Source organism: Oncorhynchus tshawytscha, linkage group LG04 (assembly GCF_018296145.1).
Source record: "Oncorhynchus tshawytscha isolate Ot180627B linkage group LG04, Otsh_v2.0, whole genome shotgun sequence".
Taxonomy (NCBI): Eukaryota; Metazoa; Chordata; class Actinopteri; order Salmoniformes; family Salmonidae; genus Oncorhynchus; species Oncorhynchus tshawytscha.
The window spans coordinates 6,050,147-6,068,217 of NC_056432.1; the positions used below are offsets into that span (position 1 = coordinate 6,050,147).

The window sequence follows — 18,071 nt, forward strand, 5'->3', positions numbered from 1 at the left end:
GCTTCTAACATCATACCCAAGAAGACTCAATGCTGTAATCATTACCAAAGGTGCTTCAACAAAGAACTGAGTAAAGGGTCTGTATACTTATGTAAATGTGATATTTCTTTTTTTTGTAATTATAAATTCGCAATAATGTTTCTGCTTTCTCATTATGGGGTATTGTGATGTCATTATGGGGTATTGTGATGTCATTATGGGGTATTGTGATGTCATTATGGGGTATTGTGATGTCATTATGGGTATTGTGATGTCATTATGGGATATTGTGATGTCATTATGGGATATTGTGATGTCATTATGGGGTATTGTGATGTCATTATGGGGTATTGTGATGTCATTATGGGGTATTGTGATGTCATTATGGGGTATTGTGATGTCATTATGGGGTATTGTGTGTAGATTGATGAGGAAAAAAAACAATTAAATACATTTTAGAATAAGGTTGTGACGTAAAACAAAATGTGGAAAAAGTCAAGTTGTCTGAATACCTTCCCGAAGGCACTGTAAATATACGAGACGTTTCCATAGCGTACAATTTACAGGAGGCTACGTGATACCGTGCACTACAGTAGTACACAGGTCATTGAGGACTGACCCCTGAACTTGGCGTGTGTTTTGAACTCGATGACCAGACGACCATCTTCTCTTATGTAGATCCTGATGATCTGGAGTCCGGCTGACAGAACGCTGTCTGTCTGGATGCCTAGTGGACACAGAGACATACCAGTTAAATGGATTTACACAGAAACACGACACTTCCAAGGAAGTGAAGGAAGGTCCCCCCCACAGCCCCTCACCTGTGCTCCACAGCCCCCCACAGCCCCTCACCTGTGCTCCACAGCCCCCCCCACAGCCCCTCACCTGTGCTCCACAGCCCCCCCACAGCCCCTCACCTGTGCTCCACAGCCCCCCACAGCCCCTCACCTGTCCTCCACGCCCCCACAGCCCCTCACCTGTCCTCCACAGCCCCCCCCACAGCCCCTCACCTGTCCTCCACAGCCCCCCCACACAGCCCCTCACCTGTCCTCCACAGCCCCCCACAGCCCCCCCCCCCTCACCTGTCCTCCACAGCCCCCCCCACAGCCCTTTACCTGTCCTCCACAGCCCCCCCCACACAGCCCCTCACCTGTCCTCCACAGCCCCCCACAGCCCCTCACCTGTCCTCCACAGCCCCCCCCACAGCCCCTCACCTGTCCTCCACAGCCCCCCCCACAGCCCCTCACCTGTCCTCCACAGCCCCCCCCCCACAGCCCCTCACCTGTCCTCCACAGCCCCTCCCCCACAGCCCTTCACCTGTCCTTCACAGCCCCCCCACAGCCCTTCACCTGTGTTTCACAGCCCCCCACAGCCCTTCACCTGTCCTTCACAGCCCCCCCACAGCCCTTCACCTGTCCTCCACAGCCCCCCCACAGCCCCTCGCCTGTCCTCCACAGACCCCCTCCCAGCCCCTCACCTGTCCTCCAGAGCACGGTGTCGTAGAAGAAAGAGAACTCCATTTCAGTGTGGTGTTCCAGTGAAGCCCAGCCCCTGGGAGCTGTTACGTAGATATACGACACGTAGAGAGGAACCTGCACCGTCAGGAACGACTGGGCCGAGTCCCTCGCCTGGGAGGGACATGAGACACGACGTGAGATCAGATGACATGAGGTGCCATGACATGACGTTACACAACGTGGCATGATTAAAAAGGGCAGCACCAGCTATTGTCAGTCCTTAGACTGTTTTGCATACGGTGGTTGGCACGGAAGGATGAGTCACAGGGAAACTGCAAGAGTAGCCATGGTTACAGTAATACTGTTAGGTTCTAATTCTACGGGACACCAGGAAAGACAAGTTAAAATCTTCCCAAATATACTTCTGTATTCAGACAACACACATTTCCACCACCGCAAGTTATATATATATATATATATACTCCCTTAGACACTCTCTACTTCTCTCCAATCCTTACATCTGTTAAGGTCCGACAGGAAGAGGAAGTGATTGGGTAATAAACCATTGTTTCTCCCTAAAAAGGTTATCTGACCTGACCTCGACCCCCTTGAGGCCTAATCTAAAGATCTCCACCTGCATCCCCTCTGGCAACCCTGTGACTTCCTCCCGTCCACCCAACACATTCCACAGCCATCTGGCTCCTACAGATAACCATTAACTTCTGATGTTAAAACCCAGTCTCTATCACTCCTCAGATACTATACTTCTGAGTCTAATAACGTTCCGAGTTTAACTCAGAATCGAACAATACAGACTGTGATCACATCACTGAATGTGGACCTGATGACACTGTGGACCTGATAACACTGTGGACCTGATAACACTGTGGACCTGATAACACTGTGGACTTGATAACACTGTGGACCTGTGTGACGTAGAAGTCCGTCACTGGCCGCGGGCAGCATTTGGTTCTTTAACGCACACACATATTCATCACTCCTCCCTGCGCCATTATACCATAAGTTAACAATGTGGGTCGACACACAATTTAACTTCTGTCTTGGTGCATGCATTTCACACTTGTCAATGTTCATATTTGAGAGATACAATAATTATTATACTTATCAACGTTGTGGATGAGCGCATTGTTTGTTTGTTCTGTTCCTCTCTCTCCATCTCTGTAGCTTCTGGGTATGCTGGAAAAGGACCCGAGCTAAGGGAATTGGGTTGGCTTTATAGTGCCTGTCCCAAATGGCTCATTAATGCATATGGACATATTGAAATATATTGTCAGTAATGAGGTAATGTTGTAAATGTTATGTTGTGATATTGTTTAAAACCGTGTTGCAATGTATATCCTTTAGTATGTTTAGTTCATGGAAAATGTAGGTTTGTATTGTTAATTGATTAATTAATTAGGGTTAATTGTTCTGAGGGGAGGGGCTAGCCCTACAAAAGGAGCCTCTCTCCAGTCTCTAAGGGGGATTTTTTGGATTGAGCTGTGGATGGGGCAGCATTGTTGTTAAGCTGTTCCATAAGGTAGACGTTGATGGCAGTACTGTTATTTTCTGTTCCGGAATCACTTGTAAATAAACACCTTTGCACAGAAGAACTTTTGCGGTTCCGCCATCTTTTTATTTTTATAGAGGTTAGGTGATCCAGTTTAGCCATCTGGCCTACTCTACGTGACATATGGTGGCAGTGGTGGGATGGCGTACCGCAAATCAGTGAATTCGAACAAGAGAGGTAAAGGAATGCGTACAGGATTGCATTCTCAGCAACAGCATCAACTGTCAGAAAAGGTACCTGAAGTTGAACCGGGGTGGAATACCATGGAATCGTCTGGTGAAGAAGAGGTCAAGTATGAGAAACTAGGAGCCCGACCGCGGGGCCAAAGACAACCAGAACTGGGTGAGCTGCTGACTGAAGGAGCAGTTGGGGGACCAGAACCACACCCAACCATGGTAACCCTTTTTCAGCAACTTTTCACCTGGCTTGAGAGGAGGGACGAAGACCTCAAGCAGGAGTTATGTGGCCTACACCAATCTATCCTCACAGCTCCCCACCAGGCGGAACTCGTCAGTGAGAGCCCAAGATTGGGTCTTCCAACACCAGGACGACAAAGGCTCGATGCAGCAAGGACTTCAACTCCACAGCAGGCACCCCAAGCAGTAATGAGGCCAGCACCAGGAGACCAGTCCAGCAGTGTTAACGTCCATCTTCCAGCATTCCTGATGAAGGAGCCAAAGATGCCCTCATACCAGCAGGGGAGGACATTGAAAACTATCTGCTGAGGTTTGAGCGCATGGCTAAGACGTGGCAGTGGCCTGAGGTAGAGTGGGCCTGCAGGCTTGTCCCATTGCTCATGGGCAAGGCCTTAGAGGCTTACACAGCAATGGATGAGGGGCTGGCCAATGTCTACAAGGGCTTGAAGGAAGCGCTGCTGGTGAAGTTTGACATCTCACCGGAAACCTACCGTCAACGCTTCAGAGCTGCATCAACGCCATCGGGTGAGTCGCCGACAGAGACATACCACCGCCTCAAGGGTCTCTACCGACGATGGGTTCGACCGGGGAGAAGACACAGGACGAAATCGGGAGGTCATCATCCTCAAGCAACTTCTACAAGTTCTACCATACGACATTCGAACCTGGGTCCGAGAGCACGAGCCCAAGGACGGGCTTATGGCGGCCAAGCTTGCACTGCAGTATCTTAATGCACGTAAAGGGGGCCCACCACAACCTGCAGCACCCGCTCCAAGGAGTCTCAGAGACACAAGGGACATCAGAAACGCCAGAGATGGTGGAGGTAACTCTGGGGGTTATGTGTCTGGGAGGGAGGTAAGGGATCATGCAGTTCGCTCTGATGGGAGGGGTCTGACCTGTTTTTACTGCCGGCAGCAGGGGCACAAAGCTTCAATGTGTCCGCTACGTAAATCCAAGCTCTCAGGTTACTGTTATGTACCCAGAAAAGGGGATGGTGTTCAGAATAGACAGACTCGGGAAGGGTCATGCTTGGTACCTGTAAAAGTGAATGGTAAAAGTCTTACTGCAATGATTGACACCGGCAGTTCCCTGTCATTGATCAGAAAAGGTAATGTACCTGTTAATGACATTGATTATGGTCATCAGACACTGATCCAATGTGTCCATGGTGACCAGTCACAGCAGCCCACAGCTGAGCTCACAGTTGAGATTCAGGGTCAGAAATCCTCCTCAAAGTTGGGGTAATGGAGAAGCTACCTTTTGAGATGATTTTGGGAAGGGATGTGCCTGTACTCTTTGATCTGTTGGGAAGTGTGGGGGTCAGCTATATGAGCAGTCAGTTTGCCAGTCTGATGTTCAGATGGCATGTTCAGTTGTCACTCGTGCCCAGGCCAAAGCTGGTTTACAACCTCTGCCTGACTTGTGTGATAGTCTGTGCGAGGGGGAACCAAAAGGGCCCAGAAAGTCACGCCGCCAGCAGCGTCTTGAGAAGTATGTGGGAACCCCTGTACCTGTTGCTGATGTGTCTGGGTTAGAGGTGCAATGGGATGTTCCACAAAATTTTGCTACACTGCAGAAGTCTGACGCAACCTTGAAATGTTTGTTTGACAAGGCCTTAGCTGGGGACAGTCAATCTTTATGTGGGGGGATTTACACAGTAGACAACCACATACTCTACCTTGGGTCAGAGGCAGATAGCAGGAAGTTGGTGGTGCCATCTACCTGTAGACCACTTGTTCTCAACCTTGCACATACAGTTCCATGGGCAGGCCATCTAGGGCAACATAAGACCTATCTTAGGCTAGGCTCCCGTTTCTTTTGGCCCTCCATGTATACTGATGTACAAAAATACTGCAAATCATGCCCCACGTGCCAGAAAACCAGTGCTGTCCGTAGGTCTGAACGGGCTCCTCTATGTTCACTGCCAGTTATCTCTACCCCATTCAAGAGAATTGCAATGGACATTGTTGGACCCTTGGAGAAGAGTAGTGCAGGTTACAAGTATATATTGGTGATCTGTGACTATGCCACCCGGTTCCCAGAAGCCTTCCCACTCCGTTCCATAACCACTCCAAAGATAATCAGTGCTCTTGTTCAGCTCTTCTCTCGTGTAGGAATCCCAGATGAAATCCTGACGGACCAAGGGACAAACTTCACCTCGCGACTGATGGTTCAACTCCACCGACAGCTGGGCATTAAAGGCTTGAGGACTACTCCCTACCATCCCCAAACGGATGGGCTCGTAGAGAGATTCAATCAAATGCTCAAGAACATGCTGAGGAAGTTTGTGGCTGACACTGGTAAAGACTGGGATAAGTGGTTACCCTTTCTGCTTTTTGCTTACAGGGAGGTGCCTCAGGCATCGACAGGTTTCTCGCCATTCGAACTCCTCTATGGATGGCCAGTGCAAGGACCACTGGACCTGCTGAAGAAGTGCTGGGAAGGTTCCCCAGTAGCTACCTCAGGACAGGGGATTGTCCAGTATGTCCTCCAGATGCGAGACAGGTTGGAACGGTACCGAGAGGAAGCTAGAGCAAACCTTCAGCAAGCCCAGAAGGCCCAGAAGAGAGGCTATGACCAGCACGCTCGCCACAGAGAGTTTGAGCCAGGACAGAAAGTCCTGCTCCTCCTTCCCTCGTCTACCAGCAAGCTCCTTGCGCAATGGCAAGGACCGTACCTAATCGGGAGGAAGATGGGCCCAGTGACCTACGAGGTGCTGCACCCGGACAAGGGTAAGAAGAAGCAAACCTACCATGTGAACCTTCTCAAGGCCTGGGAGGAGAAAGAGGAACTCTCCAAAGGAAAGTCCTTTCTGGTCCGCAGAGTAGAAGAGGATGAGTCGGATGGATGGAGTCACAGAGGCATGGAAAGAACGAGCAGAAGTCATACTGGCTCACCTGGAAGAAGACAAGCAAGATGAGCTGAAGCAGCTGTTTGGCAAGTATCCGGCCCTCTTCAGTCAGAGACCAGGAAGAACCAAAGTCCTGGAACACGTCATTCGTTTGAGACCTGGCCAGAACCCTGTCCGCCAGCATCCTTACCAGAGGCTGGTGGTACCATGATAGAGATGGATGTTGTCGAGCCATCTTCAAGTGAATGGAGCAGCCCTATTGTCATTGTCCCAAAGAAGGATGGCTCTTTGCGCGTCTGCATGGACTTCCGTAAGGTGAATGCCATCTCCCAGTTTGATGCCTATCCCATGCCCCGCATTGACGACTTACTGGAGAGAATAGGTAGAGCTCATTACATCACCACATTGGATCTCTGCAAAGGGTACTGGCAGGTGACCCTGGATGAACAATCCAAGGCCTACACTGCATTCCGGACGCCAATGGGCCTGTTCCAGTTCAAGGTCATGCCGTTTGGCCTTCATGGGGCCCCTGCGACTTTCTAGAGGCTGATGGACAAGGTCCTCCAGGACTGTGACGATTACTGTGCTGCTTACTTGGACGACGTGGTGATCTACAGCCACTCCTGGGAGGAGCACATACAGCATCTTAGCAGCGTCCTGGGGAAGATCCATGAAGCAGGCCTCACGCTTAACCTCCTGAAGTGTGAGTGGGCGAAACAGGAGACAAAGTACCTGGGTTACCAGCTGGGTAAGGGTGAAGTTCGGCCTCAGGTGGAGAAAGTGGAGTCCATCAGGAATAGCCCTCAACCCAGAACCAAGACACAGGTGAAGTACTTCCTAGGTCTGGCAGGGTGGTACCGGAGATTCATTCCACAGTTTTCGACCATCGCTGTCCCTCTGACCAACCTCACTTCGAAGGGGGCCAGCAACCCTGTGAAGTGGACTGAGGAGTGTGAGGAAGCCTTCATGACACTGAAAAAATGACTGTGCTCATTCCCTGTTCTCCAGACCCCTGATTTTAAGAAGAGATTTCTCGTGCAGGTGGACGCTTCGGCTGTAGGAATTGGAGCTGTACTGGCCCAAGGGGAGCCAAGAGAAGAGCTTCCTGTGCTGTACCTGAGTCGGAAGCTGTTGCCCAGGGAAACCAGGTATTCTACAATCGAAAAGGAGTGCCTGGCTATAAAGTGGGCCCTAGATAGCCTCCGTTACTACCTTCTTGGGAGGGAATTTGACCTGCACACGGACCACAGAGCACTGACCTGGATCCAGACCATGAAGGACCGGAATTCTCGTGTGACCAGGTGGTATCTGGAGCTCCAGCCCTTCAGGTTCTGTCCGTCACAAGGCAGGAAAAGAGAACGTTACTGCGGACTACCTATCAAGACTCCCGAACATGGTCGCTTCAGGAGAGGAGGAAGGTAATGTGACGTAGAAGTCCGTCACTGGCGCGGGCAGCATTTGGTTCTTTAACGCACACACATATTCATCACTCCTCCCTGCGCCATTATACCATAAGTTAACAATGTGGGTCGACACACAATTTAAATTCTGTCTTGGTGCATGCATTTCACACTTGTCAATGTTCATATTTGAGAGATACAATAATTATTATACTTATCAATGTTGTGGATGAGCGCATTGTTTGTTTGTTCTGTTCCTCTCTCTCCATCTCTGTAGCTTCTGGGTATGCTGGAAAAGGACCCGAGCTAAGGGAATTGGGTTGGCTTTATAGTGCCTGTCCCAAATGGCTCATTAATGCATATGGGCATATTGAAAGATATTGTCAGTAATGAGGTAATGTTGTAAATGTTATGTTGTGATATTGTTTAAAACCGTGTTGCAATGTATATCCTTTAGTATGTTTAGTTCATGGAAAATGTAGGTTTGTATTGTTAATTGATTAATTAATTAGGGTTAATTGTTCTGAGGGGAGGGGCTAGCCCTACAAAAGGAGCCTCTCTCCAGTCTCTAAGGGGATTTTTTGATTGAGCTGTGGATGGGGCAGCATTGTTGTTAAGCTGTCCCATAAGGTAGACGTTGATGGCAGTACTGTTATTTTCTGTTCCGGAATCACTTGTAAATAAACACCTTTGCACAGAAGAACTTTTGCGGTTCCGCCATCTTTTTATTTTTATAGAGGTTAGGTGATCCAGTTTAGCCATCTGGCCTACTCTACGTGACAACCTGATAACACTGTGGAGCTGCTAACACTGTGGACCTGATAACTCTGTGGACCTGAAAACACTGTGGACCTGATGACACTGTGGACCCGATAACACTGTGGACCCGATAACACTGTGGACCTGAAACACTGTGGACCTGATAACACTGTGGACCCGATAACACTGTGGACCCGATAACACTGTGGACCTGATAACACTGTAGACTTCTGTGAGAAGATTATGTTCACTAGTCATGTTAGATTGTATTCAAGCCTTCAGGTAATGAAAATAAACTGGAGTAAATGCAGAGGACAGCGAACAAAATGCAGTGACATCGATGACCCACTAGAAGAGGGTACGGTACCTGAACCCGAGGGAGTCTCTCGTACCTGGAAGTCGGCAGTGACTGAGCCTCCACAGACGTCGATGAGTTCCGTCATGTCGTAGTAGGCATCGAAGGTCCAGATGCAGCTCCTCATGTTGAGGTGTTTATACAGCTGGATGCTCTGAGCCTCTCGGACACCGGGGTTGAACTGGTAGGGTCTGTCATAACCCGGACCCAGAGAGATACTGTCATACTGGACACCATCCAGGAAACCCGTCTCTGAAACACACAGAGGACAGAGACACAGAGAGAGAGAGAGAGAGGACAGAGACACACATAGAGAGAGAGGACAGAGACACACATAGAGAGAGAGGACAGAGAAACAGAGAGAGAGAGGACAGAGAAACAGAGAGAGAGGACAGAGAAACAGAGAGAGAGAGAGGACAGAGACACAGAGAGAGGGACAGAGACACAGAGAGAGAGGACAGAGACAAACAGAGAGAGAGGACAGAGACACCAAGAGAGAGAGAGGACAGAGACACAGAGAGAGAGAGAGGACAGAGACACCAAGAGAGAGAGAGGACAGAGACACAGAGAGAGAGAGGACAGAGACACCAAGAGAGAGAGAGGACAGAGATACAGAGAGAGAGAGGACATATACACACAGAGAGAGGACAGAGAAACACAGAGAGGACAGAGACACACAGAGAGAGAGGACAGAGACACCCAGAGAGAGAGGACAGAGACACACAGAGAGAGAGAGAGAGAGGACAGAGACACACAAGGAGAGAGAGGACAGTGACCAACAGAGAGGACAGACACACACAGAGAGGACAGACACACAGAGAGGACACGTCAAACACTTTGTTAGAGGAAGGGTGTTTGTAATTTGTTGTAAGAGTATGTGTATGTGTGTATATGTGTGCATGAGTGTGTGTGTGTATGTGTCTGATGTAACACACTTTAGAGCATCTGCGTGTGTCCTTACCGGAGACACCCTGCAGGTCTTTGAGAGTGACCAGGTTAGAACAGACGTGCTGTTGTCTGTAGATGGACTCTGACAGCAGGAAGTGCAGGTTGTGGAGGGGCATGCTGGACACTAGGGGCAGCATACCGTCCTGGTGGGGGATCTGCACCGAGATGTGGATACTGCAGAAGAAAAAGACAACACAAGGTTAGTGTTCTAGAACTATTATAGACCATATGGAGGTGTTCTAGAACTATTATAGACCACATGGAGGTGTTCTAGAACTATTATAGACCATATGGAGGTGTTCTAGAACTATTATAGACCACAAGGTGTTCTAGAACTATTATAGACCACATGGAGGTGTTATAGAACTATTATAGACCACAAGGTGTTCTAGAACTATTATAGACCATATGGAGGTGTTATAGAACTATTATAGACCACATGGAGGTGTTCTAGAACTATTATAGACCATATGGAGGTGTTCTAGACCTATTATAGACCACATGGTGTTCTAGAACTATTATAGACCACATGGAGGTGTTCTAGAACTATTATAGACCACATGGAGGTGTTATACTACTATTATAGACCATATGGAGGTGTTCTAGAACTATTATAGACCACATGGAGGTGTTCTAGAACTATTATAGACCACATGGAGGTGTTCTAGAACTATTATAGACCATATGGAGGTGTTCTAGAACTATTATAGACCATATGGAGGTGTTCTAGAACTATTATAGACCACATGGAGGTGTTCTAGAACTATTATAGACCACATGGAGGTGTTCTAAAACTATTATAGACCATATGGAGGTGTTCTAGAACTATTATAGACCACATGGAGGTGTTCTAGAACTATTATAGACCACATGGAGGTGTTATACTACTATTATAGACCACATGGAGGTGTTCTAGAACTGTTATAGACCATATGGAGTGGTTCTAGAACTATTATAGACCACATGGAGTGGTTCTAAAACTATTATAGACCATATGGAGGTGTTCTAGAACTATTATAGACCATATGGAGGTGTTCTAGAACTATTATAGACCATATGGAGGTGTACTATAACTACTATAGACCACATGGAGGTGTTCTAGAACTATTATAGACCATATGGAGGTGTTATACTACTATTATAGACCACATGGAGGTGTACTAGAACTATTATAGACCATATGGAGGTGTTATACTACTATTATAGACCACATGGAGGTGTACTAGAACTATTATAGACCATATGGAGGTGTTATACTACTATTATAGACCACATGGAGGTGTTCTAAAACTATTATAGACCATATGGAGGTGTTCTAGAACTATTATAGACCATATGGAGGTGTTCTAGAACTATTATAGACCATATGGAGGTGTTCTAGAACTATTATAGACCACATGGAGGTGTTCTAGAACTATTATAGACCATATGGAGGTGTTCTAGAACTATTATAGACCATATGGAGGTGTTTTCCTGCTATTATATTCAGGAAGATAAACAGTCTGATAAATACAAGTGTACAAAACAAGTTGATGGTGCAGCCTACTATCTCCAAAATTATGTTCCGATATTGTCCAAAATACTTTTGTGATATACCATCAAAAATAAAATCCAGATATTTAACTATCGACTTCCCCCCTTATCTATTTGTGTGTGTACATGCGTGCCTGTGTGTTTGTGTGTATGTTTACGTGTGCGATTGCTTCCCTGCTCACCGGTTCGGATGCCTCTTGTGTTTGACGTCCAGGTACTTCAGCGTGGCGATGAACGACTGGGCCTGGAACCCTCTGGCGGTTCCTGTGGTGACGGGGGTGTGGCAGATGGAACACTCGGTGCTGACGGTTGCTATGTTACTCCTCAGGGGTGTTCCAAGATGGCCGGACTTGTCCCGGGCCTGAGCCACACAGCGTACATGGAACCGCCGAGAGAAATAGATACTGTCCAGGACCTGTTGATTAAATACTGACAGTCAATCAAACTTCATCATCAATCATGCATTTGGAACCACCAGCTGTAGCTCATAAACAGAAGCCCGGGACACACAACAAACAGAACTTCTACATTCTACTCACAACTCGCTACTGACTTTATGGTTAAAATACTAATAATAATTCTACTACCACTACTACTACAACTACTACTACTACTACTACTACCACTACTACTACCACTACTGCTACTACTACTACCACTACTACTACAACTACTACCACTACTACTACAACTACTACATGTACTACCACTACTGCTACTACTACTACTACCACTACTACCACTACTACTACTACTACTACTACTACTACTACTACTACTACTACTACTGCTACTACTACTACTACTACTACTACTACTACTACTACTACTACTACTACTACTACTACTACTACTCACCATATGGTTAACACCAGTATAGGGTGTGGTATCAGTGACGGTCTCGAATGGTGACCTGGCCCCGTTGGTGTCTGTAGGGGCAGCCACCTCCCAGGAGAAGTGAACAGAGGTCTGGTTGATGCCTGCCTCGCCGCAGCGCTCCCTCATCACAGAGTATTTGGGGTAGTGGGGGTCGCAGGGCGTCACACACACCAGGGGGTAACCAGGTGACGGCTGCTTCTTACTGCCCTCCCTGGACACCTCAGCCACGTTATCATAGTCTGACAGAGAAACCACCTGGGGGAGTTCAAGGGGAGGTTAAAGTTCATAGTTCCATTTTGATGAAAGACAGTTAGCTGTCAGAAAGCGCTGACAGAATCAATGCACGCCTATCTCAAGATAGGATTCATCTCCGAAACCATGCTTCAATCTTTAAAGAATTAATTTACCATTTTCAATATACAACTTATATGAGGTAATTGTACCTGAATGATTTTGTAATAAGAATAATACTAAACTAATTCAATTTTAAATTTTGAATGTGAGCCATGTTCCTTACAATGGGCGTGGCCGGTAGGATGAGACTCCCCACAGCTTCCTGGTCCAGGATGGTGACTGTTGCCGTGGTGATCTCTCCAAGCACCGCCTCCACTGGGTCGTCAGGGCCGAGGACCAACGAGAAGGACTCGTGCCATTCTCTGTCCTCATTGGACAGAATCTCCACATTGAACAGGATGTGGTCCATGCCTTCATGGGAAAAAATAAAAAATAAATAAAATGTTGAGTCATGTTTACTTATTATCATGTAACTTCATTAACTTCTTCGATACGCTCTTTTAATTTTTTGATGAAAAAACGTTCCCGTTTTAAACATATTATATTATTATTATATTATTTTGTCACGAAAAGATGCTCGACTATGCATATAATTGAAAGCTTTGGAAAGAAAATACTCTTGACGTTTCCAAAACTGCAAAGATATTATCTGTGAGTGCCACAGAACTGATGCTACAGGCGAAACCAAGATTACATTTCAAACAGGAAATGCCCCAGATTTTGAAGGCGCTGTGTTCCAATGTCTCCTTATATGGCTGTGAATGCGGAATGAGGAATGAGCCTACACTTTCTGTCGTTTCCCCAAGGTGTCTGCAGCATTGTGACGTATTTGTAGGCATATCATTGGAAGATTGACCATAAGAGACTACATTTACCAGGTGCTCGCTTGGTGTCCTCCGTTACAATTATTGCGTCATCTCCAGCTGCGTGTATTTTTCCATTTGGTTCAGAGGAGAAACCCAACTGCCACGAATGACTTATCATCGAATAGATATGTGAAAAACACCTTGAGGATTGATTCTAAACAACGTTTGCCATGTTTCTGTCGATATTATAGAGTTAGTTTGGGAAAAAGTTTGGCGTTGTAATGACTGAATTTTCTGGGTTTTTTCTCAGCCAAACGTGATGAACAAAACGGAGCGATTTCTCCTACACAAATAATATTTTTAGAAAAACTGAACGTTTGCTATCTAACTGAGAGTCTCCTCATTGAAAACATCGGAAGTTCTTCAAAGGTAAATGATTTTATTTGAATGCTTTTCTTGTTTTTGTGAAAATGTTGCCTGCTGAATGCTAGGCTTAATGCTATGCTAGCTATCAATACTCTTACACAAATGCTTGTGTAGCTATGGTTGAAAAGCATATTTTGAAAATTTGAGATGACAGTGTTGTTAACAAAAGGCTAAGCTTGTGAGCCAATACATTTCTTTCATTTCATTTGCGATTTTCATGAATAGTTAACGTTGCGTTATGGTAATGAGCTTGAGGCTATAATTACGCTCCCGGATACGGGATTGCTCGATGCAAGAAGTTAATGTAAACACATATTCCATTTCCTGTCAAATCCCTCTGAAACTGGTGAATAAATATGCACGGCACAGAGTCTGAACAGTCACTAAAGAGCAGTGTGATTGGCTATGAGGTTCTTGTAGACAGATGTACTTCACTACCCATAATGCTCCTCCTCATTAAGTCTTACTGACCAGGGGTGAACTTGAGCACTCTGCTCTTGGGGTTGTAGTCCACTCCGGACTGGGCTGATCCGTCCCGGGTGCTGCAGCGGACCTTGGAGGTGCGGTCCTGGTCTCCTGTCCTGACCACCTTGATGTGAAGCACCTCGATGCCGTTTGGCCCGGGAGGCTCCCTCACCTGGTACGACGCCTGCTCAAACTCTATGGTGGGGGCTGGGGTGGTACAATATCAATGTTCGCTTTATAATGAACATGTGAAATGAAACATACGATTCATTTTTACAATGACTGGGCTTTTTTTTTCTATGTAAAAATATGCCCTGTTTGCAATTCCTGTTTGTACTGTGTCTTACAATGTCATTACCTTATACAATACATTACATACAATACAAACTATCACCAGCCAGTCTGCCACTCTATTCATATGTAGAGAAGCACTGAGATCAGGGAAACCTGTCCCGTTGTTTACCGTCCTCGTCGTTAGTGATGGTTACCGTGACAACGTCACTAACTCCCACCATGGCTCCACTCCATTGGTCCCCAAGGGGCGTCCCAAGATGCACCTGGAACTCCTCCTCAGGCTCGAACACAGAGTCGTCGTTGATGTGCACCGTACAGTTCTTTACCTGGATCATCATCATCATCATCATCATCATCATCATCAGCATAACATCAAAGCCAACTGTATTGGTCTGGTAGGGCTCCATACAGAGGTTTTTTTTAACACATTTGAACACTAATATGTACCAACTATTATAACACCATTCCCGTGAAGAACCACTGTGGGCTAAAGAACCTACCTTCTCTCCCTGGAGGAAGGCGATGCGCGAGTCGTCTGCGTTCCTCCTCTCCTCGAAGTCGTCCATCACCATGGCAGACATGGTGCGAGTGAAGCAGCGCACAGAGGACTTGACCGTCAGGTCTCCCGTTCGAACAACGGGGATGTCCAGCACGCCCTCCTTCTCCGTCACCTTGTACGCCGTCTTCTCAAACTGCATGCTGGGAACTGGAAGGAAGGAATTGTGGGGTAAATGAGTAGGGTTTATGAAGCTATAAAACTTACAATTTCAGAAGGTGTTCAACTGCTTCGAGGAGACTGTGATCCAGATGTGACTTTTATTTAGTCTTTGCTAACATATGATGGGAGTCCCTGGGTCACCGGTTTGCCTGTGCGTGGGTTGCTGGGCAACAAAAGTTAGAAAACCTCTGCTCTAGAAGACAGGTGTGTGTGTGTGTGTAGGGGTGTACGTACGGTCCAAGGTGTCAGTGATGAACACGGAGGCTTGGAAAGGTTCCAGAAGGACGGCCCCCTGAGGGGAGGAGAGGAACACTACAAAGGACTCAGCCCCCTCCATGGCTGGGTTCTGGATGTCATCCATGATGGTCAGACTGCACGTCTGGGGCGAGAGAGAGAGACAGAGAGAGAGAGAGAGAGAGAGAGAGAGAGACAAAGAGAGAGAGAGAGAGACAAAGAGAGAGAGAGACAGAGAGAGTAAGAGAGAGAGAGAGAAAGACAGAGACAGAGAGAGAGAAAGAGAGAGAGAGAGACAAAGAGAGACAGAGAGAGTAAGAGAGAGAAAGAGAGAGTAAAAGAGAGAAAGAGAGAAAGACAGAGAGAGAGAGAGAGAGAGAAAAAGAGAGAGACAAAGAGAGAGAGACAGAGAGAGTAAGAGAGAGAGAAAGAGAGAGAGAGAGAGAGAGAGAGTCAACCATGCCCACACCCCATTTAGGCCCCCTCAGATCAGACCTATGCCACTCCTGCCCACCCCATGCACGCCACCCCCACAAAGAGGGCCTCAACATGGAAGCCACTCATACGCCCAGGTAGTGAGCGGGCAAACAGTTCCAACCCTCACTCTCGCCCAAGCCAATGGCATGTACCAGATGCTCAGCAGGCTCTGCTCACACTTACTGGCCTGAGACCAAACCACGACCAACAACATTGGACACTCTATGGAACAAAAAGCATTCACTATATCATCCTGGAATATCCAAGGCCTGAGGTCATCTGCCTTTGGCCTAAAGAGCAGAAACCCGGACTTCACCAAAGAAATAGGTAATACAGACATTGTCATCCTGCAAGAAACCTGGTATAGAGGAGACGGACCCACTGGTTGCCCTCTTGGTTACAGAGAGCTGGTAGTTCCATCCACCAAACTACCAGGTGTGAAACAGGGAAGGGACTCAGGGGGTATGCTAATTTGGTATAGAGCAGACCTAACTCACTCCATTAAATTAATCAAAACAGGAACATTCTACATTTGGCTAGAAATTCAAAAGGAAATTATCCTAACAGAGAAAAATGTCCTCCTGTGTGCTACCTATATCCCCCCACTAGAATCGCCATATTTTAATGAAGACAGCTTCTCCATCCTGGTGGGGGAAATCAATAATTTCCAGGCCCAGGGACATGTACTAGTCTGTGGCGACCTAAATGCCAGAACCGGACAAGAACCTGACACCCTCAGCACACAGGGGGACAAACACCTGCCTGGAGGTGACAGCATTCCCTCCCACATATGCCCCCCTAGGCACAACTATGACAACATAACCAACAAAAACGGGTCACAACTCCTGCAGCTCTGTCGCACGCTGCGTATGTGCATAGTCAATGGTAGGCTTCGAGGGGACTCCTATGGTAGGTACACCTATAGCTCATCTCTTGGCAGTAGTACTGTAGACTACTTTATCACTGACCTCAACCCAGTGTCTCTCAGAGCGTTCATAGTCAGCCCACTGACACCCCTATCAGACCACACAAAATCACAGTCTACTTAAACAGAGCAATACTCAATCATGAGGCATCAAAGCCAAAGGAACTGAGTAACATTAAGAAATGCTATAGATGGAAGGAATGCAGTTTGGAAACCTACCAAAAAACAATTAGGCAACAACAAATTCAATCCCTTTTAGACAATTTCCTGGGTAAAACGTTCCACTGTAATAGTGAAGGTGTAAACTTGGCAGTAGAAAATCTCAACAGTATATTTGACCTCTCAGCTTCCCTATCAAATCTAAAAATCTCAAATAGAAAACCGAAGAAAATGAACAACAATGACAAATGTTTTGATGAAGAATGCAAAAATCTAAGAAAGAAATTGAGAAACCTGTCCAACCAAAAACATAGAGACCCGGAAAACCTGAGTCTACGCCTTCACTATTGTGAATCACTAAAACAATACAGAAATACACTACGGAAAAAGAAGGAACAGCATGTCAGAAATCAGCTCAATGTAATTGAAGAATCCATAGACTCTAACCACTTCTGGGAAAATTGGAAAACACTAAACAAACAACAACACGAAGAATTATCTATCCAAAATGGAGATGTATGGGTAAACCACTTCTCCAATCTTTTTGGCTCTATAACAAAGAATAAAGAGCAAAAACATATACATGATCAAATACAGATCTTAGAATCAACTATTAAAGACTACCAGAACCCACTGGATTCTCCAATTACATTGAATGAGTTACAGGACAAAATAAAAACCCTCCAACCCAAAAAGGCCTGTGGTGTTGATGGTATCCTCAATGAAATGATCAAATATTCAGACAACAAATTCCAATTGGATATACTAAAACTCTTTAACATCATCCTTAGCTCTGGCATCTTCCCCAATATTTGGAACCAAGGACTGATCACCCCAATCCACAAAAGTGGAGACAAATTTGACCCCAATAACTACCGTGGAATATGCGTCAACAGTAACCTTGGGAAAATCCTCTGCATTATCATTAACAGCACTCATACACTTCCTCAATGAAAACAATGTACTGAGCAAATGTCAAATTGGCTTTTTACCAAATTACCATACAACAGACCATGTATTCATACTGCACACCCTAATTGACAACCAAACAAACCAAAACAAAGGCAAAGTCTTCTCATGCTTTGTTGATTTCAAAAAAGCCTTCGACACAATTTGGCATGAGGGT

The 18,071-nt window shown here is 46.4% G+C and overlaps 1 protein-coding gene across 1 annotated transcript in view; it reads right to left on the bottom strand.

Moving 5' to 3' along the window:
* Positions 1 to 18,071, bottom strand: part of LOC112239503 (extracellular matrix organizing protein FRAS1-like) — a 316,408-nt gene that overhangs the window by 15,201 nt on the left and 283,136 nt on the right. Inside the window, exons 42-52 of the mRNA XM_042321247.1 lie at positions 15,385 to 15,529; positions 14,933 to 15,138; positions 14,602 to 14,758; positions 14,145 to 14,345; positions 12,665 to 12,852; positions 12,127 to 12,402; positions 11,451 to 11,683; positions 9,749 to 9,909; positions 8,825 to 9,039; positions 1,457 to 1,607; positions 599 to 706 (exon numbers count right to left, since the gene is read on the bottom strand). Coding sequence (XP_042177181.1) covers positions 599 to 706; positions 1,457 to 1,607; positions 8,825 to 9,039; positions 9,749 to 9,909; positions 11,451 to 11,683; positions 12,127 to 12,402; positions 12,665 to 12,852; positions 14,145 to 14,345; positions 14,602 to 14,758; positions 14,933 to 15,138; positions 15,385 to 15,529 — 2,041 coding nt within the window. The remainder of the gene's footprint in view (positions 1 to 598; positions 707 to 1,456; positions 1,608 to 8,824; positions 9,040 to 9,748; positions 9,910 to 11,450; positions 11,684 to 12,126; positions 12,403 to 12,664; positions 12,853 to 14,144; positions 14,346 to 14,601; positions 14,759 to 14,932; positions 15,139 to 15,384; positions 15,530 to 18,071) is intronic.